The sequence below is a fragment of the Papio anubis genome, chromosome 18 (assembly GCF_008728515.1).
Source record: "Papio anubis isolate 15944 chromosome 18, Panubis1.0, whole genome shotgun sequence".
Classification (NCBI taxonomy): domain Eukaryota; kingdom Metazoa; phylum Chordata; class Mammalia; order Primates; family Cercopithecidae; genus Papio; species Papio anubis.
The window spans coordinates 51719247-51745981 of record NC_044993.1 but is presented as its reverse complement, the minus strand read 5'-3'; the positions used below and the strand labels follow the sequence as shown (position 1 = coordinate 51745981).

The 26735-nt window shown below is 44.6% G+C and overlaps 1 protein-coding gene across 4 annotated transcripts in view; it reads left to right on the top strand.

The window, feature by feature from the left end:
• The first annotated feature begins 2719 nt into the window (after window positions 1–2719).
• The window catches only part of PRKCB (protein kinase C beta), a 383326-nt gene continuing 359310 nt past the window's right edge, over window positions 2720–26735 (top strand). For all 4 annotated transcript variants that reach the window (XM_021931832.2, XM_021931831.2, XM_021931830.2 and 1 more), the window contains exons 1-2: window positions 2720–3122; window positions 4136–4167. In XM_021931832.2, coding sequence (XP_021787524.1) covers window positions 2950–3122; window positions 4136–4167 — 205 coding nt within the window. In that variant the 5' untranslated portion in view covers window positions 2720–2949. The remainder of the gene's footprint in view (window positions 3123–4135; window positions 4168–26735) is intronic.

Below are 26735 nucleotides of genomic sequence, written 5' to 3'. Positions count from 1 at the left end.
ATCAGGCTACTCCTCAGCTTCCAACCCTCCAATGGCTTCCATTCACTGGAGTGAAATCCAAACTCCTTATCACATTTACAAAGCCCTTTGGGGCCCTGCTACCTCCCTGAACTCATCTCATAAGTCCTTTATCCTCTCTGTTCATCCAACCACTGAGGCCTTCTCGCTGTTTCTCCAATATACCAAGCATGATCCTCCCCCAGGCTCTTTGCATTTGCTGTTTTCTCTGTCTGGAAACTCTCGATAGTCCCCTGGCTCACCCTCTCACTTTATTCAGGCCTTGCTCAGATGGCCCCATATTATAAAGGCTTTACCTATAGTCTTTATAATGATGCTTTATTTTTCTTTACAAACATTCTATTATACCCCACCTGGTATGGATTCATTAGTTGGTTAGGTTATTACTGTCCCTTCCCCATTAGACTATAAGCTCCATGTGGGCAGGGACCTCTGTCTGGTTTGTTTAACAGTATTTGGAACAGCATGTAGTGGGTGCTTAATAAGCAATTTGTTGATTGAAAGAACAAATGTATGAGTGAGTGCAGGAATGTAGGCTCCATTTAGCTATATCTTTTTTTCCTAGATAAATCAGAATCTGGATATTTAGGTAAAATTCTATGACACTTGAATAATAATAATAATAAAAACCATTGGGCTAGCTTAAAAAAATAGAGCATCTGGAGCTACCACTTTGAGACCCCTGACCTACAGGAATCTGGGTCCATTGGGAACCACATTTCTCATCCTCAGTTGGTGCAATGCCTTCAAGAACCAAGTGGCTTTTCTCCATCCACAGCCCTTGCATCCCCAGGCCCTGGCGCCATGAGGTACTGTTTGTTGTTACAGACCAAAGTCATCCAGGGCACTTCATTCAAAAGGCAGGATGTGGACTGTGAGCTTCCAGCTCATCAGTTCAAAGGAAAACTACTTCAAGCAGCAATGTCTCCTGGGATGTTTTCCCAAGCCTCACTGGGAGGTGGTGGGGCCTCTTAAAGGACTAATAATAGACAGGCACATCCAGTTTCCCAAACATGTCAACCTTAAAAGTGAATGCTATTTTTTCCTCCTTACCTTTGAATTACTATGTAGGAGAGGGACATTCTATTATTGTAGCCCTTGCTCTCGACATGCTACCTAATAATGACTTACCACTTAGCAGCTTCCAGGCAAAATTGTCATAGTGGGACCTGAGCTCGTGCAACTCCAGCCTGCCCGCCTTCATCCACCACTACTCAGGTTCACCTCTTTGTCACCAGGATGCTTTGTAGTCAGGCCAGCCCAATCACCATTCAGCAACGGTATGACTGTGGGTGTATCTTAATCACTCTGAACCTCCCCATCCTTATCCATAATGAAAGTTACCAGATCTACATAGCATTGTCACGGGGGCTAAATAAGACAGAACAAGTACCTGATGCCCATCTCAATCACTTGATATTTATTATTAAACACCTACTGGGTGTGAGTGGGGGTAAGGAGTGCCATCCTTTAAGTCTTCATTCATTCCCTTGTTCATCCATGCCTTCACTCAATCAACCAATATTTACTGGGCTCTTGGGAGGTGTCAGGCACCGAGCTTGGTGCTGGGCGACATGGTGGTGAGCAACCCCCCTGCTCTCACAGAACCTAGGTCTGGTGAAGGAGCTCACGGTCTAATGAAGCTCTGCGTTCCCAGAGTGGAGGACATGGTGGCTGTGGGTATGTTTAGGCCTTGTGCATGAACAGGGCGCTAAATAACATTGAATTACACATTGCAGACAATTATTACCCTTTCAGTTACCTTCAGATCACATCAAGGGGAGAGTCCTGGTTTGATATTAATGTCTTTAACACTCCTGTAGCATTTATTAATTTCCTCTCTTAACAAATAAAAGATAACTTCAGTCGAAGATGCTTAGGGCAGATGACGGCACCTGGAGATATTTTGATAACATAGATACCTCTTGCTATTCAAACTCAGACCAAAAGAGACAGGTTTTCCCCACCCCCCGCCAGAGGGTGCACAAATACGACCAGAATTTGTGAAGTCGAGTCAGAAATGAATGAAATTTGGAAAATAATGATCTACTGAAATCCTTCCCCCCCACACTGTTAACCCTATGTTACAGTTGGGGAAACGGAGTCTTTTTGTAGAGGGGATGGACAGAAGGTAGGGAGTTCTCTTCCAAACGTGCAGGCGGCAAGCAAAGCCAAGAATCTTCTTTGTGGTGGAGTTAGAGATATATAAAATAAAGATCGCTCCTCCCCTACCTCTGCGGAACGTGTATGTGTATGTGTGTGTAAGTGTGTGCGGCCACAAGCCTTTCCGAATGAGTGACAGCGGGAGCCCATCCCTCCAGGAGACGCGTGCAGAATGACCAATGGGATGGATGGGGGTGGATGGGTACCAGTCTCCGCAGAGGCCGGGGTGGAATTCGCTGCGCCCCACCCCTTCCACCCGCTCCCCTTCGCCCCGTAGGTCCTTCCACTCTCGCTCCTCCCCGGGGCACATCTCTTAAACGCAGCCCCGGGGGTCGAGCACGGGGTGGGGTGAGGGGCGAGGCTTGGGTCCGGCGACCCCGGGCTGCGGTCCCATCGCTGCAGAGCTGCGGCTGTGGACGCTTCGCCGCGAGGCCCACGGCCGCCCGGGCGCGGATATGTAAAGCAGCTGGCGGCGCTGGGCGGGGCCTGGACGCGATGCAAATGAGGAGGGCGGGGCTGGCCCGGGGCTCCGCCTCCCTCCCCCGCAGCTGGGGCCAGCGGTGCCAAGCGCAGCTGGACGAGCGGCAGCAGCTGGGCGAGTGACAGCCCCGGCTCCGCGCGCCGCGGCCGCCAGAGCCGGCGCAGGGGAAGCGCCCGCGGCCCCGGGTGCAGCAGCGGCCGCCGCCTCCAGCTCCTCCCCGGCCCGCAGCCCGCGGTCCCGGGGCCCCGGGGCCGGCACCTCTCAGGCTCCGGCTCCCCGCGCGCAAGATGGCTGACCCGGCTGCGGGGCCGCCGCCGAGTGAGGGCGAGGAGAGCACCGTGCGCTTCGCCCGCAAAGGCGCCCTCCGGCAGAAGAACGTGCACGAGGTCAAGAACCACAAATTTACCGCCCGCTTCTTCAAGCAGCCCACCTTCTGCAGCCACTGCACCGACTTCATCTGGTGAGCGCGCGCGCGCAGGGCACCTTTCCGGGCCCCCGAGGGCAGCGCCGCGCCGGGGACCCCGTCTCCGCGCCCTCTGCGCCCTCCGCACCCCGGGACCCCGCGTCCCCGGACTCCCCGCTCCGGACCCTGCTGCCTGGGACTCCCGAATGAACAGTCCTGCGGTTGCCCTGTCCCCACCCCGGTCCCAGACGGTCCTCCGCGGGGCGCCTCCTGCCCTCTCCTGCTCCCAGGCGCCTCTAGAGCGCCCAGGGGCAGCGTCGCGGGAGCCTTTGCTCCACCTGGCTAGGAGCGCGCGGGGTCTGTGCCTGCCCTGGAGGGCAGCGCCTCGGGTGCTCTCTGACCCGGGGTTCCCTATCTCTCCGCCTGCTTCCGGGCGCGAGGAGCCCTCGCCCCCCACCCCTTGTTTCCGGAGGGCAGCGCCCTGGGTGTCCTTCTCTATCTCCCTGCGGGCATGGGACATCCTTTCTCCCTCCTCTTTGCCTCCGAGCAGCGCCCTGTGTTATCTCCCATTGCCCCTTCCCGAGGGCCTGGGTTCCCCTTTCCACTCCTCGGTCATATCACTGCGGGCCCCTTTCTTCCCCGGTTCCTTCAGTAGTGGGGCATCCTTTCCTCCTTCCCAGTCCCCCTCCCAGGGGACACCACCGCCGCGGGGTCACTCTCGCCCTCCCTCAGAATGCATCTTTATCTATTCTCTTTTCCGGAGGATGCTGGGGCATCTGTGGGCAGATCTACTGCCTGCCTTCAGCCCCTACCCCGGGAAACGCTCCCCACTATCCCGCCACCTGGTGGTCGCAGCCTTCTCTCTTCTGCAGGAGTGAAGGGAGATGGGGGTTACAGCCGAGCTCCCACCTACCCCCACAAAGGCGGAAGACTCTTGGGCACCCGCCTGTGGTTGGGAGTTTGCACCTGGGGTGCAGAGGCAGGGAGGAAGGGGGGTGACTCTGTGGGGAACTAGCTGGAGGCTGGGCTCCCCCGGGCTGCCTGACATACACCTCTTTCTGCTTTTGCAGGGGCTTCGGGAAGCAGGGATTCCAGTGCCAAGGTAGGCTCTGGGGCTTTGGGGATGCTATTTGTGGGAAGAGAGGGTGAAAAAGACTTTATAGAAGTTACTGAGTTAGGCAGAGAGTGAAAGAATTACATTGGTCAGAGTGACCTCCCAGGCTAGGAATTCTTCACCACAACAGGGTCCTTTTAAGGGGTGTGTGTGTGACTGGGGCCGATGGCGCTGGGAGGCTTACATGCCAAGGAAGTGCACCTACCCTTCCTGCCTTCCCTGCTCTGAAAGAGTCAAAGCAGCCTCCTGAAGCAATCCTGGCATGGTCAGTTCTGCTGGGGGAGAAAGCGTCTTCCCGGGACGTTTCTGGGAGAACCTGTCCCTCTTAGTTCCTCCCCCTTTCTCTGCCCATGTCCCTTCCTTATCTCACCCAGGGAGGTTCTGCCTCGCCCTGCCTTGCAGAGGTCTCCGCAGGTGGCTGCTGCTCCTCTGCAGATGGCACATCCCCTAGAAAGACGACTGTATTTGTCTCCTGGGCCTCCTCTCTCTCTGAAAGAAGTAGTTCCAGAAGGGGTGTTTCTCAGATCCTGGTTTAAATCACCCTATCTTCTGGGTAGAAACAGAAAAGTCTCCAGGGCACTGGTTACCTGAGTTCTTGCATCTGGCTTGAGATCCTGGACCCTAACCAGGGGTATCAAACCTGCTGGTGGTGACTTGGTCACGTGTAAGGTGCCCCCCTCCCCCGTCTTTGGGGCTCCTGTCTGAAAGACAGATTACAAATTGGCTCTCCAGGACCAAAAGTCACGCGCAGTTCTGTGTAGCCCTTAGGGTGTCTTATTTGTGAATTTGATGTGAACATTTTAGAATCGGGAGATTTCACATGCACATCCTAATTTCCAACTTTAACTTTGCTGAGAAATCGTCTGACTTTCGCGTGAAAACAGTCGTTTGGAGCTGAGAGCCGCTGTCGTAGATGGGGAACAGCTTTACCATTTTGTCTCAGTTGATCCCAGTTGGGACCACTTCATCCATTTCTGGCCCCTGTAGGCATTTAAATTTGCAACCTCTCATCTGGAAAGTTTGTGTGTGTATTTTTTTTTTTTTTTTTTTTTAATTTTCTCTTAGGCTTGGCAAGATTGAGTTTGGTAAGAAACAGTGCATTTCTGGGTTCTGGGGTATTGTATCTTTAGGGGCAAATTGACCACCACCCTGGGGAGCTGGGTTTAAATCAAAAGAAAGTATTTGAGTGTGGAAGAGTCTGACATGTGACTTAGCACTGACTGACAGTTTTGTGGCTGCACCTCCACCCTCCGGGGAAAAGTAAAGTGATCCCTAGTGAGTGTAGGTGGCATCATCAGTGGTGCAGAATGTTTGCTTGCTGGCAGCATGGCACTGTGCTCCTCTGAGACTTGTGCATACTCTTCTGAGATGGAGGCCCCAGTGGGCTCAGTGAGCCCTGCCAACCTACACAGCCTCTCTTACCAAGATTTGGATCCACTGCCCCACACCAGAGGACTCCTCAAGTCTTTTTAAGTGGCAACAACTTAGGCCCTGGTGCAAACAAGTTTGGACTGTTTTCTAGAACTTTGACCCCTCAAACAAAACACCAATAGTGTCTTGGTGCTGGAATATGTAATTTCTTCTTTGAGGTTGCCTTTCACTTCCATGAATCAGTTTCAGTCTTTGTCTCTTGCTGAGGCCGGGGGCGATTTTTAAACATTTTTACCACAGCTCTTCTATGCCACCTGCTCTGTTGTTATTGATGGATGGGAAAGTCACTTTAGAATGTGCAAGGCATGACACATCTGAAATAGGAGATCCTCTAACTCAAAGTCTGGAAGATAACAGGACTTTTTTGATGTTGTGAGAAAAAGGCAGAATTAAAGTTTGTCATGAAATATGGCCACTTTAGAGATAGGAGTGCCTTTTTTTTTTTTTTTTTGACAGAGTCTCACTCTGTTGCCCAGGCTGAGTACAGTGGTATGATCAGAGCTCACTGCAGCCTCAAACTCATGGGCTCAAGCGATCCTACCGCATCAGCCTCCTGAGTAGCTGGAACTACAAGTACACACCACCATGCCTGTCTAATTTTAAAACAACTTTTGTAGAGAAGGGGTCTTGCGATGTTGCCTAGACTGGTCTTGAACTCCTGGCTTCAAGCAGTCCTCCCACCTCAGCCCCGCAGTGTTAAGATTATAGGTGTGAGCCGCTATGCCCCTCTGGAGTGTCTATTTTTTAAATTGCCTTTCTTTTTCTCCTCCCTGCCTCCTGACCAAGAGGCAGTGTAGAGAAGTGGGCCTGTGCACAGGCTACCAGGCAAGTCCCTGTCGGTCTGAATCCTGGCTTTGAGACTTCTCAGGCGTATTACTTAGCTTCTCTGTATTTCAGCCTCCTTGTCTATAAAACGGAGCCAGTAACAGTACCATAGTGTGGCTGAGCAGCTCCAACTCATTGCAATATCCAAGATTCTTGGGCCAGAGCTTGGCACAGAGTATGCTCAGAAAATATCAGCGCTTATGATTGTCCCCAGACTACCCCCAATGGTGGGGCAGCTGGTACGAGAGAAGACTGGCTCTGCAGGGTTGCTTTGCTATGGAACTGCCTGCCAGGTAAGAGTCAAAATTCAGCCATGAACTTCTGGTCACTCTGTGTAGCTGCTTTGACAGCATATTCCATTTGGGCAGGAGTAGGGAGGAGTGAGGGGAGGGGCAGATTGGCAGTCCCTGAAATTGAGATGGTTAGAATGGGAACATACAGGAAGGAGGGAAATTTATCCCTGGTACTCAGTATTGCCTGGGACTAATTCTGGAACCACTGAGGAGTTCCTTAGTATCTGATTGTTCTTGGTACCAAATATTTCCTCTGAAAGTGAATCCACTTACAATGGAATCAACAGTTTATACAAAACACATAAGGTTTTATGATCTCACTTAAGTCAGCAATCCAGAACCCAGGGCCTCAAGTTCCTTTCAGTTTTCTGCTCTGCCATCCCTGCGGAGTGACAATTATCTTCTGGTCCAAGAAGGATGCTAGACTGTGGAGTCCTCCCTCACACCCTTCTTTCAGCTAGCAGGAAGGAAGAAAGGGGTAAAGAAGGGCAAATAGCACATGCTCGGTGTCACTTGGGGAAGCTGCTCAAGATCCTTTGACTTATATCCTATTAGCTAGGGTTTAACCACATACCCACACCTTGCTGCGAGGGAGCATGTGGGAAATGTAGTGTTTATTTCAGGCAGCCACTATTTAGAGGATGTTTCCATTTCAAAAATATAAGCAGAGAGAGGATATCGTCTCTGCCACTCCGGTAGGAGGTATGTAGGATGATCTCAAGGCAAAGAAACCATTGAGAGTTACCTTCATGCTCTATATGGAAATTGGGTACACTGCTATGGGTTGGGAGAGGAAGGATGGAAAACTCATAAACCACAGGAAATTATGGATTTCTACGTGCTCAGGGGAGCTTAAGAATCGATTTTCTTGCTTTTGTATGATGATAGGACAAAACTTCAGGTTGACTGCCACATAATTTCTCCCTTTTTGTTTCCACTCTGTCTATTTCTTATAAAACCACTCTCTGGGAGGTAATTTAAGAATGTATTTGATGACAGGGAACTGGGGCTGAAGATCCCTATTGTAAAATTGCCTAAATTCTAGAGTAGAAGTGGAACTCCTTTGACAAGCAAGGCAGATTTCTCTCTATGGCATTATGTTTTCTTTTCCTTTTTTTTTTTTTCCAAGACAGAGTCTCGCTCTGTTGCCCAGGCTGGAGTGCAGTGGCACCATTTCAACTCACGGTAACCCCCATCTCCCGGGGTTCAAGCGATTCTTCTGCCTCAGCCATCCAAATAACTGGGATTATGTGGGATTACGGGGGCCCACCACCACGCCTGGATAATTTTAATATTTTTACAAAATTATGTAGAGATGGGGTTTCACCATGTTGGCCAGGCTGGTCTAAAACTTCTGACCTCAGGTGATTCACTTGCCGCGGACTCCTAAAGTGTTGGGATTATAGGCATGAGCCACAGTGCCGGCTGTCTCTATGGCATTCTTTACAGGAACTTAGGACCTGCATTTGAGCTTTAATTGTAATTAATTAATTCTACCCAAGCCGTTGGGTAGAATGAGACTCTTATTCTCAGAAGACTTTATAGTTTGGTAGTGAGAAAAACCTTCTTCCTTTTTTTTTTTTTTTTTTAAATTTTGTTCTTAGAGACAAGGTCTCACTGTGTGGCCCAGGCTGGAGGGCAGTGACATGATCATAGCTCACTGCAGCCTCACACTCCTGAGCTCAAGCGATTCTCCTGCTTCAGTGTCCTGACTAGCTGGGACTGCAGGTGTGTGTCACCACGCCTTTTTTTTTTTTTTTTGGAGACGGAGTCTATTCTGTCATCCAGGCTGGGGTGCAGTGGCATGATCTTAGCTCACTGCAACCTCCACTTCCCGGGTTCAAGTGATTCTTGTACCTCAGCTTCTTGAGTAGCTGGGACTACAGGCATGTGCCACCATACCTGGCTAATTTTTATATTTTTAGTAGAGGTGGAGTTTTGCCATGTTGGTTAGGCTGGTCTCGAACTCCTGACCTCAGGTGATCTGCCTGCCTTAGCTTCCCAAAGTGCTAGGATTACAGGTGTGAGCCACTGAACCTGGCCAAATATATATTTTTTAATTTAAAATTTTTTTTTGTAGAGATAGCGGGTCTTGCTTTGCTGCCTGTGCCTGGTCTCAAACTCCTGGCCTCAAGCCAGGAGTCTCATTCTGCTTTGGCCTCCCGAAGTGTTTTTTGTTTGTTTTTGTAAAGGAAGTGAATTTGGTAGAAATAGGCAATAAAATATAGAGATTTGGAATTCGTAGCAAGGAGTTGGAGTCCAGCAGAACTGGGTATATATCTGTGATGGGCCGCTTACTCCCTCTGTGACCTTGGGCAAGTCATCCCCCAGTAGCAACCTTGGTCTCCTCATCTGTAAAATGGGGATAATAGTACCTAAGTCGTAGGGTTGTGGTGAAGAATAATGAGGTGGAGCATGAGAAATAGCCACAGCAAGTATCAATGACTCTAAGTGAGACCATCAGTGTTACTTGATTCGCAGTAGGAAACTGTGTCAAAGTGGGACAGAGTTCATTCTGGAACTTGTTAAATGACTAGGCCTCTTTCATGCACTTAGATAGTTTCTCTTCTTGGGCGTATTTCTTCCTGGGTATTGGGTAACACCAGGGAGTGCTCAGTTCAGTGTCTGGGCCCAGAAACCCAGGCCTGGGTAGCATTGTCTTTCCTTCTGAGAAAGATCTGAACCTGCCATGGACTCTCTAGAAAAACCCCAGCGCACAAATTTTCTATGAAAAGCTAGAATTGATGATTATAATGAGTAAGTTGGCTCTTCTTTTTCTCATGTAGATTAGAAAACATGTTTTTAAATCTTCTAATTGAAATTATTCTTAAAAAAACCCCAAAGCCTGACATGACTCCGACTACAGTTGTTTTCATCAATATCAATTCTATCAAATCAAATATAAGTTTATTTTAGTGTGTAGTTAACACATATAGATTAGAAGAGTGTGCACTTTTTTATACCACAAAAAATGAAAGGTTAATTTTATTTTCTATGAAAAGCTAGAATTGATGATAATGAGTAAGTCAGCTCTTCTTTTTCCCATGTAGATTAGAAAACAGGTTTTTAAATCTTGTAGGTATAATTATTCTTAAAAAACCCCAAGTCATGACATGGCTCCAGCCATTGTTGTTTTTTTCAATATTTACCCTATCAAACAGAAGTTTATTTTAGTGGGTAATTAACACATGTAGATTAGCATAGCATACGTGTCTTTATATAACAAAAATGAATCAAAGGTTAATTTTATTTTGGGCAGTGTTCCCTAGAAATGTATAATATGACCTCATGCACTTCAGGTTGAATTTTCTTAGTAAAATCATAAAGAGGGCCATTTTTTAAAAAATCACCAAGTCAGGCTGCAAGTTTAGAGGTTGCTTCTATTGTTTCACTTCTCTTTCTTCCCAGAAGCAGACCCCAGAGACCTGTGAGCCAAACTCCACTCACCTTTTAGCTTATTCTAAATGTGTCCTGCGGGCTTCTATGTGAATAAAAGGCAGAGGCTTTTTGACTTCGTGTTTGATGATCTGGCTTTTTTCCTTTTTTTTTCCACCTGAAGAAGGATTTCAGGCTCAATGTCCCAATCGAAATAAGAATCTTTGAGTGGGTTAACGCTGAGTCTTAAAAAGGAGGGCTGATTTGTTGGATAGGCAACAGCAAATTCATTTTTCACTGTGGAGCACTCAGGAGGAGCCTGAAGCTTTGTCACTGGGCAACAGAACGTCTTTCTAAGTAAATATGGAAAATATGACCTTTGAAAATCTAGATGATATGATATACAGATTCTTAGGAAATAATTTTTAAAAAATATATTATTTCCGAGCACTAATGATACTCCAGATACTGCCCACAACTAGATGCAGCATGTTTATAGTGTATCTAGGCCAATAAAAAAGAAGATATAGAAGAAGGCAATTGGTCAAAAAATTAACTGAAGGTTTGAAAATAGTTTTATATACATTTGTCCTGTTGGAGTCTCTCTTTTCTCGAATCTGCTTATCCTTCTGTCTCTGTCTCTCTGTTTCCGTCTCTCTCTCTCTCACACACACACACATGTGTATACACACACATATATGTAAGTAGATGAATATGTCATAATTTTCACAATATGCATCTTCTTTTGCTACTTTTCAGATACAGGTCATTAAATTACTAATATAATTTAAAAGCTATGGTCTGGTCTTTTAACTATGCAGTTGAATTAATTCTTGGGTAGATAGGGGGATCTGCTGAAAAGTTTGTCTCTGATTGATGCCTTCAAAGGTAAGTCCTTTATGTTCTGGCATTTGCTCTAATAACATGAATTCTTTGACTTCATTCATCCAATCTCCTCATTGAAATTGTGTGAAATTCCACAGATAGAATGTTAGCCTTTTTACAGAGAATACAACATCCTCAGTGTTTACATATGGCATTTGGAGGTGTGATGGCTGCTTGAAAATCCAGTAGGAAATTCGTCTGTTCACCACATACATTCATTTATTCATCCATCCATCCCTCCATTTGTCCATCCATCTCTCTTTTCATCATCCATCTGTTTTTCCATTTATCTATTTGTCCATCCATGCATCCATCCATTCACCCATCTTTCCATTCTCCTTCTAAAAGTTCTCTCTCTCTCTCTTTCTTTCTTTCTTTCTTTTTTTTTTTTTCTTTGCTTTAGACAGAATCTCACTCTTTCACCTAGGCTGGAATGCAGTAGTGTGATCTTGGTTCACTGTAACCTCCGCCTTCCAGGTTCACTGAGTGATTCTCCTGCTCAGTCTCCCAAGTAGCTGTGGTTACAGGCTCGTGCCACCACACCCAGCTAACTTCTGCATTTTTAGTAGAGACAGGGTTTCACCATGCTGGCCAGGCTGGTCTCTATGACCTCAAGTGATCTGCCCACCTCAACCTCCCGAAGTACTGGGATTACAGGAGAGAGCCACCATGCCTGGCCTCACTGGTTAAGTTCTATGTGTCAAGTTCTATGTGTCAGGAGCTATTTTAGGTGACAAAATATGATGATGAATGAGATTGAGAAGATTTCTGTTGTAATGGAGCTTATGATGTAGTGGGGGGAGATAAGACATTCTACAGATCGTTGCACCCATATTTAATCTCATTTTTATTAGGTACTTTGAAGAAAATGCACTGGGTACTAGGAGAATATATAATGGGAAGCTAACTTATGTAATGGCTGGGGATACAGTCAGTGGTCTGGGAATTTAAAAAAAAAAAAAGCCCAACTTCTCCTTCTCATTTTCTGAGGTAACTGGAGAAAGTCTGAGTTGTCAAGGAACTACAGCTAAAAATCTGTATTGTAAAACTGCCTATATCCTGGATAATATATGCAATAGGGCTGAAGGCAGTGGCTCATGCCTGTAATCCCAGCACTCCAGAAGGCCAAGGCAAGAGGATTGCTTGAGGCCAGGAGTTCAAGACCAGTCTGGGCAATATAATGAGACCCTATCTCAATTAAAAACAAAACAAAACAAAATATGTGCAGGAGACTTATCTTTGTGACATTCTATGGAGAAAGCCTAAATATTTATTTGTATCATGGCTGCAAGTAAGATGAGTAAGTATTTGGTAGAACTAGCCTGTTACTTTGAGATGGCTTCTTTCCCAGTTTGACAGAGAACTTCATCTCCTCTTAGTTAATGACTCAGATAATGAGCTGACTTCCTTTTTGTTTAGGGTTTGCAGTTTGAGGTGGCTGTTCTAAAGAAGAAAAATCAGACAATTTCAGAGGTGGAGGAGCAAGTCTGGGCCAATAAATAGAAAATAAATAAAAAGAGAGAGCACAGCATTTCAGTGAGAGGCTTTTTGAGCTGAAAGTCAGTTTTCAGGGGGCACAAGATTACTCACATTGCCTCCCAAATACCTTCCTCACCCTGTGTCCATCTCTGATATATTACAACTCTTCATTCCTTTGACTTGGACAGTATTTTCTCTTGTTCAGAAGATACTTTATAAGTAGTTTAACAATAAACAGTGTTGACTCACTTAGAGAGAAAGGACTTTTGTCAAGTCTGTCTTTCTGATTTCATTAAGGAGAAAGTCTCCGTTGGTATTAATATGTCTTTAACACCCCTCTAACACAAATCTGGGCACTTAGTAGATATCTGTTGAATATTCTTTTTTTTTTGTATTATAAAGGAACTACAGGGAATTATGAGAATATAAAAATATAGGCCAGGTGTGGTGGCTCATGCCTGTAAAGCCAGCACTTTGGGAGACTGAGGTGGGTGGATCACCTGAGATCAGGAATTCAAGACCAGCCTGGCCAACATGGTGAAACCTCTTCACTACTAAAAATACAAAAACTAGCTGGGCGTGGTGGCATGTGCCTGTAGTCCCAGCTACTCGGGAGGCTGAGGCAGAAGAATCTCTTGAACCCAGGAGGCAGAGGTTGCAGTGAGCCAAGATTGCACCACTGCACTCCAGCCCAGCTACAGAGACTGTGTCTTAAAAAAAAAAAAAAATCAGTTTCTACCTGTGAACCAACTTTTTTTTTTGGGTCAGCGGTGTTACACTTTTACCTAATGTTGAGCCTGGTTCTGTTCTACCCTGGGCTTGATTCTGTACTGGCTGTTCCTCCTTGTGAATAGAGAAGGGAAGTTCAGTGTCTTTCCTGGAAATTTTTGGTGTTGTAAGGATGCTTAGTGTTCTAGAGGGTTGAGAGGAACAGCAAGGACAGGATCTGGTAGAGACGGCAGCTTTTATTCAGAAGTGCTAAGCTGTTAATCATTACCATGGTTGTTATTACCTTTTAATTGACATTTGTCCTGCTTGTTTGTGGTCTCCTGGGCATCTCCTTCCCCCTCAGCCCACAGGCAGTTGCCCTACAGAGTCAGGAAGAGAACTCAAGCCCAGACCAGAGAGCTCTGATCCACTTTTATTGGGTCTTGGAACTGGCTAAGTAGATGGAAATTAACTGGTTCAAGATATGCAACATCATTAGTTCAACCATAACTATGTTCCTGGGGTGAATTCTAGCTTTCTTTTTCTTTCATCTTGCTACTTCCCAGAGACCAGACTTTGGGCCTCTAGGGAGGGAGTATCAAATTGGACTTGAGAGTTCAAGCTCAAATCTGGCCTAATTTTAAATCCTGGTTCTGCTTCTCCATGTCTTCATGACCATTGGGTGGGTAACATATGATCCTGCCTCTATCTATCTGTCTGTCTGTCTGTCTGTCTGTCTATCTATCTATCTATCTATCTATCTATCTATCTATCTATCTATCCACCCACCCATCCACCCACCCATCCAGCAATCCATCCATTCATTCATCCATCCATCCATCCATTCACCCATCCACCCAGCCATTCTTCCATCCATCCATCCATCCATCCATCCATCCACCCACCCACCCATCCATCCAGCTATCCAACCGTTTTTCCATTCATTTAATATATATTTATTGGGGGCCTACTACATATCAGGTACTGTTCTAGGCATTGGAACTAGAACAGTGAATAAAACAGCATCACTGACTTCATGGAATTTACATTCTAGTAGAATAACAGTGATAAGTAAATAACATAGAACAGATATATTGTATAATGTCAGGTTGCCATATGGGCTTTGAAGAGAAATAAGACACTGTCCTCACCCTTAAAGATCTTCCTGGTCTTTTAAAAGGAGAACAGCACATGGCCAATTAGTTCTGAGACATAATGTAAAGTGCTACACCAAGGATGTAAAAACACTTTGGATGGCATCCCTACTCCTCCTCGGACCGGTGAAGATTCCACAGAGGAGGTGACATTTGGGAACAGTCTTACAGCAGGAGTGGGAGTTCCCAGATTGACAAGGGGATGAGGGCAGGGGAGGGTGTTTCAGGCACAGGACAGGACAACGCAGTTGAGATAGTGAGGAGAGAGAATAGGGCATATGCAGGGAACAGGAAGAAGAGGGTGTGAGGGAGGGAGGAGCAGGTGGGAGACGAACGTCACATCAGAGGGGTTGGCCCCTGTGAAGGCAGTGTAGTGACTAGGAAGTGGTTGTTGTCACTGTTTTAAAGTGGGATGTGTGGGGGTGAGTGAAATGGCCAAATGTTTGAAAAAGAGGAGCATGAGATGCCTTTGGCAACAATACTTGCCATGACTCAAATCCTGAAATTCCAGGCCTGCAGGGATGGAAGTCAGGCAGGAGAAACTGAAATGGCCATTTATAAGCAGTGGGGGTGCCTTACCGGAGCACCTCGGGGCTGTTGCTGTTTTTCACACCCTAAAGAGACATTTGGAATTTCATGTCAGTCATATTGTTAATTGTTCTATTTTGAGGGTGGTTACTAGGTTATTTTTATGGTTCTATCAATAGGGATATCTCTCTTCACTGCATCCTTAGACGTGGAGGGCCGTAGAAATGAATTTTCCTCTGAAAGGCATCCTCCCACTCCTTCTCCCTCTCCACTGCTGTCACCCAGTGGGTACGTGTTTATTGAGTACATGCTGCACATGGTGGTAAAGAGTTGGTGTTTTGGAGAAAGACAGACTTCGGTTTAAATCTTGACTTCTTGCCGTGGGACCTTAAGCAAGTTACTTAACCTCTTTGAGCTTCTGTTTTTTCATAGTTAAAAGGATATAATAATAAAACCTAGTTTATGTGAAGTGTTTCTTAGCACCCTACCTGACATATATACAGTAAGCACTTGATAAATGGTAGTTATTTCTGTTCTTCCTAGGACTGGGCACTGTCCTTGTCCTTACTGAGTTTATAATCCTGTTGGGGAGGCAAGATGAATGCTCTTGAATCAAGGAGACGATGCAAGAATGGATGTGCTTACATGTCATGGTCAATAGCATTAGCTGCACCTTACCGTGGATCTGAGAGAGAAATGCTTGACTGGGGCCAGAGAGGTGATTTGAGCGTGGGTGAGCACAGTGCTTTCTGAGAAACCCTTTCCTGGCTTGCGATGCTTTAATTTGTGGGAAACCTCAGAAAGTTGAATTGCAATCTGTGATCACCCCATCGGCTGACCTCATTTCAAAAATGTATTGGTAGCATTTCAACTTTAAATAGATTTGTGACCATTTCACTCTTCTAAATTTGGGTTCCCTTCACCCTTTGGGTGGGGTGTTTATATCCCTTTTCGGTTGAAGAAGCTGGCAAGTAGTGTGGGTGAAGGTGGAGGGTGAAGTCTGCAGGACGGTCACTTGTCTTGTTGGGATAGTCAGGGCAGTGATTTTTATGGGATGGCCCTATATTAAAGATCTTCTTTCCCTCCCTAAAGGTAGAGACCATTCTTTAGAATTTAGTCAGTGCTGCAAATGAAGATTTGATAATTATTTGGATTTGTGCGTGTGTGTGTGTGTGGATTTTTTTTGGTAGTTATCTGGATACATTTTGTGGCAAAATTTATGGCTGAGGGTATTGATAATTCTTTCTGAGCCAAACAATGCACTTAGGGAAACAGGATTGACATATAGTATAGAGAAGGACTTCTTTTTATTTCAATTGGATATTCATCTTTTGTTGGCTAGCTTTTTAAAAAAAAACTATTAATATTATTTTTGATTGACAAATCATAATTCATGTGCAGTGTAATGTTTTGATACTTTTAACAATGTGGCATGGTTAATTCAAGCTAATTAACATAACCATCAGTTTGTTTACTTATTTTTTATGGTGAGACACTTGAAATTTACTTAGTTATTTGAAATATATGATACATTTATTATTGACTGTGTTACCCTACTGTGCAATAGATCTCCAAACCTGTTCCCCTTGTCTACCTGAAACTTTGTATCCTTTGATCAACAACTCCCTCCCTCCACCCCAGATTCTGGTAACCATCCTTCTTCTACTCTCTACTTCTATGACTACAACTTTATTAGATTCCACGTATAAGTGAGATCATGCTGTATTTGTCTGTTTCTGGCTTATTTTACTTTGTATAATGTTCTCCAGATTCATGTATATTGTCACAAATGATAGAATTTTTAAGTCTGGGTAGGATTCCATTGTGTGTATATACTATGTTTTCTTTATTCATTCATTCTCTGTTGAACACTTAGGTTGATACCATATCTTTGCTATTGTAAATAGTACTGCAACAAACATGGGAATGCACATATTCTTTGACATATTGATTTCAGTTCCTTTAAGTATATACCCAGAAGTGGGGTTACTGGATTGTATTGTAGTTTTTAATTTTTTTTTTTAAATTTGAGACTGAGTTTTGCTCTTGTTGTGCAGGCTGGAGTGCCATGGTGCGATCCTGGCTCACTGCAACCTCCACCTCTCGAGTTCAAGAGATTCTCCTGCCTCGGCCTCCCAAGTAGCTGGGATTACAGGCATGCACCACCATGCCTGGCTAATTCTGTATGTTTGGTAGAGACGGGGTTTCACTGTATTGGTGAGGCTGGTCTCAAACTCCTGACCTCAGGTGATCCACCTGCCTTGGCCTCCCAAAGTGCTGGGATTACAGGTGTGAGCCACCATGCCCGGTGGTAGTTCACTTTTTAGATTTTTTTGAGAAACTTTTAGTACTGTTTTTCATAAGGCCATACTAACTTACATTCCCACCAATAATGTATTGGTCCCCTTTTCTCTACGTGTTCTCCAACATGTTATTTTTTATCTTTTTGATAAAAGCCATTCTAACAGGTATGAGGTGATACCTCACTGTGGTTTTAATTTGCATTTCCCTAGTGCTTAGTGTGCTGAACATTTTTTCATGTACCTATTGGCCATTTGTGTGTCTTCTTTTGAGTAATATCTGTTCAGATCCCATTTTTAAATCAGGTTATTTGTTTTCTTGCTATTGAGTTGTTTGAGTTCTTTGTATATTTTGGGTATTAATCTCTTGTCAGATACAGCGTTTGCAAATATTTTTCCCATTCTGTGGGCTGTCTCTCCACTTTGTTAATTGTTTCCTTTGCTGTGAAGAAGCTTTCAGTTTGATGCCTTCCCATTTGTCTCCTTTTGCTTTTGCCTAATCATTGCCCAAACCAGTGTTGTGGAGTTTTTCCCCTATGTTTTTCTCTAGCAGTTTTATAGTTTCAGGTGTTAAGTCTTTAATCAATTTTGAGTTGATTGTGTATGTGGTTTGTAAGATAAGGGTCTAATTTCATTCTTCTACATGTGGATATCCAGTTTTCCCAACACAATTTACTGAAGAGACTGTCCTTTCCCTCATTGTGTGTTTTTGGCACCTTTATCAAAAATCAGTTGGCTATAAATGTGCGGATTTATTTCTGGGCTTTCTATCCTGTTCCACTGGTTGATGCATCTGTTTTTATGCTAGTACTGTGCTGTTTTGGTTACAATTGCTTTATAATGTATTTTGAAATCAAGGAGTGTGATTCTTCCAGCTTTGTTCTTTTTGCTCAAGATTTGGCTATTTGGGGTCTTTTGTGGTCCTGTATGAACTTAGGGGTTGTTTTTACTATTTCTGTGAAAAATGACATTGGAATTTTGATAAGAATTGCATTGAATCTGTAGATTGCTTTGGATAGTATGGACATTTTCACAATATTAATTTGTCCAATCCATGAACACAGGATATCTTTTCATTTATTTCTGTTTTCCTCAGTTTCTTTCATCAGTGTTTTATAGTTTTCAGTGTACAGATCGTTTACCTCCTTGGTTACATTTACACCTAAGTAATTTCTTTTTGCTGCTATTGTAAATGAGTTTGTTTTCTTACTTTTCTGGTCTGGTAGTTTGTTATCAGGCATGCTAGTATAGAAAATTAGAATAATTAGGTATTCTAATATAGAAACACGACTGTTTGTATGTTGGTTTTGCATCCTACAACTTTATTGAATTTGTTGATCAGTTCTGTTTTTTTTTTTTGTGTGTGGATTCTTTAGGGTTTTCTGTATATAAAATCACCTTGTCAAGAAATAGACACAGTTTCACTTCTTCCTTTCCTATTAGGATGCCTTTTCTTTCTTTCTTTTTCTTAATTACTCTGGCCGGGACTTCCAGTACTCTATTGAAAAGAAGGGGCGAGAGTGGGCATCCTGATCTTAGAGGAAAGGCTTTCAACTTTTCAGTGTTGAGAATGATGTTAGCTACGGGTTTGTCATAATAGAAGCCATAGAGTATTGTGTTGAATGCATTTCCTTTATACCTTATCTGCTGAGTACTTTTTTCATGAAAGAAGGTTAAATTTTTTCAAATGCTTTTTTCCCCTGCATCTATTGAGATGATCATGTGATTTTTATCCTTTATTTTTTTAACATGGGTATCACATTTATTGATTTCTATGTGTTGAACCATCCTTGCATCCCAGGGAGAAATCCCACTTGATCATGGTGAATAAAATTCTTTTAATTTGGTTTGCTAATATTTTGTTGAGGATTTTTTTCCGTCTATGTTCATCAGGGATATTGGTTTATAATTTTCTTCTCTTGTCATGTTTTTGTTTGACTTTGGTATGATAGTCTTGGATAATGAGTTTGGAAATATTCCCTCAATTTTCTGGAAGAGTTTAAGAAGAATTGATTGACATCCAGATCAAGAAACAGAACATTTTGGTACCCCCAGAAGCATCTCATAATCCCTATCCACTGTATTCTTCAGGAGTAATCACTATCCTAACCTCTGTCACCTACTATTACTTTCATCTGTTCCTCAACTTATGCCCACTGTTCTGTTATGCAACTCCATTGACTTATGCCCACTTTTCTGTTAAAAAATTTAGAAAGCACAGAGCTTTAAGTTACTGAGGCTGAGCCTGAGAAATGTTAGCTGGGACTTTTTTAGTTTCGCATAGAGGAAGTGAAATCCGTATGGGAGACAGGCACCTTCTGGAGTCACCCATTGGGGAATGGTGCTGTTTGCCTTCTTTGGGGGAACATCTGCTTCCCGTTTCAATGTTGCCCATCGGTTCCAGACTGTTCAACAAGGAAGCCAGGGCATTCTGACAGTTTTTCCACCCAATAATTTAGCTCTGTAAATACTAGGAAAACTTGAGCTCACAAACTATTTTTAGGGCTTAAATTTCAAAAATTCTGTATTAGTAAGAATCTATTAAAGCTGCTGTAACAGACAAACCTTGAAGTCTCAGTGGCTTGACAGAAGAGGGTTTATTTCTCACTCATGTCACTAACCAGTGCAGGTGGCCCTGGTCAGGACATCTTCCACAGAATCACACAGGACCCCAGGGTCCTCCCCATTGGGTCAGTGGAGGGGGAAAGGGAAATCGAGAAAGCACACTCATTTCACAACCACTTCAGCTGGGGAAGGAAGTCACATCACTTCTGCTCACATTCTATTTGCCAGAACCCAGGCAAAGAAGCAACCAACTGAAAGGAATGCTGGGACATGTCAACTAGCTCTCTGTCCAGGAGGAAAAGAAAACAGGTTTTGATGAACTCAGTACATCTTGCTCCAGTTTCCAAAGCCATATCCCCTTTGTCTTTCTTTGTGGTGATGTATCTAGTTTTATCTCTCACTTGACTGGTAAAACTAAGATGCAAAACTCTAGACATCTTTATCTTATCGAACATAGGGAAAGAGTGAGGCCTATTCGTGTTCCTAAAAGTGAAATAAAGAAGCACTCTTCTTGTTTTTAGTTATTAGAACAATCTGGTTCTTGTCAGACTTTCCAGTTTTTCAGTCAGAGTTCTCGCCTCTCGGTTGCCTGTTGTATTAGTCCATTCTCATGCTGCTAATAAAGGCATACCTGAGACTGGGTAATTTATAAAGGAAAGAGGTTTAATTGACTCACAGTTCAGCATGGCTGGGGAGGCCTCACAATCATGGCAGAAAGTGAAGGAAGATCAAGGTACTTCTTACATGGCGGCAGGCAAGAGAGCATGTGCAGGGGAGCTGCCCTTTATATAACCATCAGATCTCATGAGACGTATTCACTATCATTAGAACAGCACCAGAAAACCCACCCCCATGATTCCGTTACCTCCTGCCAGGTCCTTCTCATGACACATGGGGATTATGAGAGCTACAATTCAAGATGAGATTTGGGCGGGGACACAGCCAAGCCATATCACCTGTGGACATCCCAAGCAGATCTCTCTGAGGCCGGGTTAGTTCTCTTCTAAGATGACTTATCATATAGAAGAATCCTTTGTTGTTTCTACTTCAAGGTATTTGACTGGACACCCAACAAATCAGTTATTTATTGCTAGATAGCACATAACCTCAAGGCTTAGTGGCTTCAAGTAACCTCTCTTTTATTTAGTTTTAGTTTCTATGGGTCAGTAATTTGGGCTGGGCTCAGCTAGGTGGTCTTGTCTGGTCTGGGCAGGGATTGGCTATTCTTGGCTGGGCTCATTTACCTGCCTGGGGCCTCAGCAGGGATGTCTAGGACAACGGGGCCTCTCTTCAGGTCTTTCATCTTCCAGTGGGCTATCCTGAGCATGGTCACGTGCTGATGGGTGCATTCTCTAGGCGTGAGCAAGGGCTGCAGAGCTTCTTGAAGTCAAGGCTCAGGACATGCGTAATATCACTTCTGCCATATTCCCTAGTGAAAGCAAATCACAAGCCCACCCTAGAAATAAAGGAGGAAATAGAGAAGAGAATAGATGCTTCCTCTTGATGGGAGAAGCTGCAAATAATTTGTGATATTTTTGGAACCCACCACACTAATTTCAGTGTCATCCTCGCCATTGCTTGGCTGTCTAAAAACATACTCCAGTCTAGTGTGCATTTCCGAAAATTAACTTGATCAAAGGCAGGCCCCAGATGAGTGCTCAACATTTACAACTGATAATAATACTACCTACCTCCTAGGGAAATGGTAGGGCCAGATGAGATGCTGTATTCAAAGGATACAGCCCAGGGCTTAGTGCACATGCAACACTGAATACTGCCACCAAATACTACCGTTACTACCACTTGGCACTGCCTAAAAGCTTGAGACTCAGAGAAAGGAATCCAAAACCCCTGCACTTGAGGAGGGAGAGATCAAAGAGAGACAGAGAGAGAGACAGACAGGTGTGCAAGTGAGTTCTTGCAACACAGTGTGGTCAGTGTGATTACAGAGCTGTGATGGAGTGCGGATGAGGTCCGATGACTTACTGGTCAAGAACGTGGGTTCAGGCCTCAGTTCCTCCCCAATCACTTATGGGGTCTTAGGCATCTTTCTCTTTAATCTTCAGTTTCTTTGTCTGTGAAATGAAGATAATGGCACGGAGCCTACCTCCCAGAGTTCTATGTGGATTAAATGAGACAGGCAAACAACAACAACAACAACAAAACCCACAAACAAACAAACAAACAAACAAAACCAAAAATCACGTGATTGCTCATTAAATGTTATAGAAAAAAATATAAGTTCTTAAATACGCCCTTGTAAAAATGTCCTAAAGACTCATCATTACTTAGTTCTTCTGCAACTCTGGCTAGCGTCATTGATAAATTGTCTTAAAAGATGAAGATTTGCATGCAGGTGGTTTACTGGGGATGTAGCTCGTGGGAACAACATCTATAAGGGATAGAGGGAAGCAGGGAAAAGGTAGTTGAACTGTGGTGCAATAGTTGTAATAGAGGCCAAAGCCAATCCCATGACTGGAGCTGAGATGGCCCTTCAGAACTGGGACAAGCCAATGCATTAAGTGGACATTGGTTGTGGGCTGCTCTTTGGGAGGTAACATTACCTTGGGCAAAGCAGCTCTGTTCTTCAGGGGAGGATTCCCAGGGAGGACACAGCTGTGAGCCATTGGTTTTCCCAGCAGCTGGGGGAATGAGTGCCTTATCCCTATAGATGGTTTTGTGTGGGTGCATTTGGGGGATGCTCTCTGGGGTTCACCACGTGCTTCTACGTCTTTCTTAGAGGTTCATTTCAAGCTATATCTTGGTTCATTCACAGTACTGATTTAGTTACTATCCAGATTCATAGACTGTACTTACTGGCACTGTGGACAGAGAGTCCTAATCTGACTAAGCCTAGGGAATGACATGGGAATGGCTTGTTCCAGGTCATCCAGCTACCAGAGAGGAGAGCTGGGATTCATATCCAAGCAATGAGACTTCATACCTCACCTTACTTCCCTTATGCTACACACACCTGAGTCACAGGAGATTCCAACTTATATTTCAAGCCCAGACTGCACGACTTCAATGTCCTGTTGCCCTTAACCCTTATATCAGATTGCAGCCCCACTCTGGAAAGTTTTCTTGAATTCTTCTGTATATGTTTCTTAAACTGTGGGTCATCACTCATTAGAGGTCATGAAATCAATATAATAGGTCAAGAACACCATCAAGAAAGTGGAACAGAAAATATCACAGTGCATCACTCTCAGGAAGGGTAGTATCGTTTTATGAAACTTTTTTTTTTTTTTTTTTTTTTTGAGAAAGAGTCTTTGTCTGTCGCACAGGCTGGAGCGCAGTGGTACAATCATAGCTGACTGCATCTTCAACCTCCCAGTCTCAAGAGATCCTCCCACTTCATTGTCGTGAGTAGCTGGGACCAGAGTCACATGCCATCGTGCCTGGCTAATTTCTAAAAATTTTTGTAGAGATAGGGTCTTCCTGTGTTGCTCAGGCTAGTCTCAAACTCCTGAGCTCAAACAGTCCTCCTACCTTGGCTTCCCAAGGTACTGGGATTATAGGCATGAGCCTCATACAATTTTTATGTGATATATACATATATAGGCAGGAGTGAACTGTGTCAAAATGTAAAATGTGTCTCTTACTGCAAGTAACTGTCAAAGTAGTTTGAATATCACTGTGAGATATATAGAGAAGAGGCTCTGGGGGCTCATGAACTTGGTCCATGGACTGTTGAGGCATTTAAAAAAAAATCTTTAGAGATGATATAAATGTAGTGCTTTGAATTCTTTATAATTAGAAGTTTTATTCTTACCCCATCACCATATCCCAAGATCATCTTTATTATCATCTTTGAGCTTTAACATATCACAGGCAAAAGTTATTTTTCCAAATAGAATTTTAAGTATGGTATAAGAGGTTTTTAGAAATGGCATGATTGGTTTTGGCAGAACTGCCTGGCCTGACCTGTCACTTGGGCGAAGTGTCAGAGAGCTGTGTCGAGTGCTGGCAGAGAGCTGTCCCTCTCCCGCAGAGAGAAGGAGCTGCTTATCCTGGGGGATAATGTGGGTTGAGAAAGAAGTGTTTTATGAGCAGAATCAGCACAGAGGGAGGGAGGAGGAGGTGTTTAGGGGCTGCAGAGAGCCGCCGGAAGATGTGGGAACAGTATGCCAGCACGGAGGTGGGTCGGATCCCCATGGTGGGACTTTGCTGAGGGTTGCCTCCAGCTGAGACTTCCAAGGGCTGGGATTCAGTGTGTGTTTATGTTCTCTGGTGTCCCTGATAGGTGGGGGCCTACATGACAGCTGGCCTCACTGTGTTTCCCTTCTGGCCATCTCTGATTTGGGGCCCAAGGGCCATAGGGGGGCCAGGGCACTCCAGATGGGATGAAAAGTCAAGTCCAAGAAAAAATTGAAATCTGGGCTAGGCTTGTCCCTGCTTGAGGATGTGTGTGTGTGTGTGTGTGTGTGTGTGTGTGCGCGCGCGCGCGCGCGCGCACACACGCACATCTGCAGTCCCTAGAAGGATCTCTATTCATTGGACAGAGAGGCCAAGGGAATTTTCCATTTCCTGGATGTCTTCAAAGATTTCAAATGCCATTAACTTGAGCTGACATTTATTGAGTACTCACTCAGTGACTGGTACTGTTCTAAGTACTTTACATATATTATTTAATCCTCACAACAGCCCTGTGTGGTTGCTGCTGTTATTATTGCCATTTTATGCTGAGAAAACAGCACAAAGAAGTGAGAAATTTTTCCAAAGTTACAGTTAGAATTCTAACATGGACTTGGTTTTAGGATTGTGTAGCTTCAGAATTGATGGTGATAATGACGATGATGCTGATGATGAAGGCAGCTAATATTTGAGTGCTTGCAATGAGCTGGGCATTTTCACAGACTTTATCCCTTTGAATCTTTACCTTCCACTAAGATTTGTTGTTATTCTTATCCCTGTTATAGCTAAGAAAGCAAGCTTAGAGAAGATTAAGCACTCGCTTAAGTAACTGCAGAGTGTAGATTGAATTCAGATCCATTCGAGTCAGATTCTCTGTTCCCAGCCACCAAGGTAAAAGGCTCAGGGGGTTTGGGGGTCATAGAGGAGCACCCTGGTGAGGAAGGTCCCATAATAGTGGCAGAATGGCAACCAGGAAGGATCTGGCATACGGGATGGTAATAAGGCCCATCTCTCACGGCCAGGAAAGTGTGCCTGCCACAGCAGTGAATGAAACTGGCAACATTTGACAGGAAGGGAAATTCTCTAGTGGGAGGAATACTTCCATCAAAGTTTTTTTTTTTTTTTCCAGTGGGGGAGTTTGCACATGTGTAGATTTTTTTAGCCATAGCCTTGAATAAGGAATTCAGAAAGTGGCTTCTAGTTTGAGGTCTTTCTTTTTTCTTTTTCCTTTTTTTTTTTTTTTTCTGCCACGTGATCACAGTGGGCTGATTTCTTCATGCCTAAGTTACCAGGCTGGGAGGACAGGCTGAGAACTATGAAAGCTGTTGAGTCGTTTGGAAGGAAGAGGGTTACATACAGCAGGCACTTCCATGAAATAGCACTTCCCTGAAGAGCTGCACTAATTTATTGAGGCACTGAGCTGGATGCTTCACACGCATGATCTCATTGAATGTCCACAGCACCCTAGGAGGTTAGTCTCATTATTAACTTCATGAAGTGACTGAGGCTTAGAGACATTAAATAGCTTCCAGACTGGGGAACGTAGTGAAACCCCGTCTCTGCAAAGAATAAAATAAATGAGCTAGGCGTGGTGGCTCGTGCTTATAGTCATAGCTACTTAGGAGGCTGAGGTGGGAGAATCCCTTGAGCCTGGGAGGGTTGAGGCTATAGTGAACTTTGATGGCACCACTGCACTCCAGGCTGCATGACAGAGTGAGACCCTCTCTCTAAACAAACAAATCCCAGGAGACATTAAGTAACTTGCCCCGGTCTCTAAGCTAAGTAGTTGAAGAGGGCAACAAACCCAGGTGGTCTGACTCTGAGGCTTGAAGGTCCAGGTTCAGCTACTCCACCAGTATCCCTGGTTAGTCTTTGGCCAGGGCACAGAAGGTGGCGTATCAAGTTGTGGGGTCTGATTTGGAAAGTGTGAGATCCCTTCTTTGTATCTTTTCCAAAGTCCACTCAGAAGAGAGTAGTGTAAAAGGAGTGATAGCACAGCGTGGTCTGGCTGGCATAGTCAGCCACCGTCTGATGGGCAGGGGGAAGTACGGGCTGCTTTCTGTCCTCAAGCAGCCCCTAAACTTGTAGGCCAGACTCATAAATCACACATTGGTAACTCAGTGTGATGTGTGCTGTAATGGTGGAGAGAAATGCCAGGAGCAGCTCACTTCTCAGGGCCTGGGGAGGCTGCACAAAGGAGCCTGAGTTCTCAGTTGGGTTTTGAGGCAGAGGAAGCAGTGAAAGAGAGAGGAAGAATGTCAGTGAGGTGCGGGGAGAAGCAAGAGAGAGAAGACACTTGGCAGGAAGAAGTAGTTGAAGTACCTGGGGGATGTTTAGCTCAAATAATAGAAAATTTGGAGGAGGCAGAGAAAAGGCAGGAAACTTTAAAAGCAGGAGAGAAAGACCTCCAGGTTCCCAAAGGGAACATGGCACTTCTCAAGGAGGTGAGGCTGACAGCATTGGTGGGGGGGGGGGGGGGGGGGGGGGGGAGGGAGGGGGGGGGAGAGAGAGAGAGGGAGAGAGAAATAAAGGAAGGGAAGAACCCATTGAGGGGAGAGCACAGGTGAAAATGAGAAGTGGTGGGAAATAAATGAAGTTTTGGGGCCATTTGAGAAATCTCGCTTGGTGGTTTCTATTTTCTTTGCGAAGCAGAAAAAAAGAGGAATTAGACAGACCTGCATTCAAATCTCGTGACCCCAGGCAAATTTCTTATCCTTAGCTTCTTCATTTTGAAAAAGGGTTGAATGATAATAGGACCTACCTAATACAGTTGTCAGGATCAAATATGATAGTGCTTGTGTTAAGATGCAGTGGCACCCTGGCACATAGTACCAAAGAAAGTACTATGAATGTTGCCAGCTATTGAGGGAGTCCGG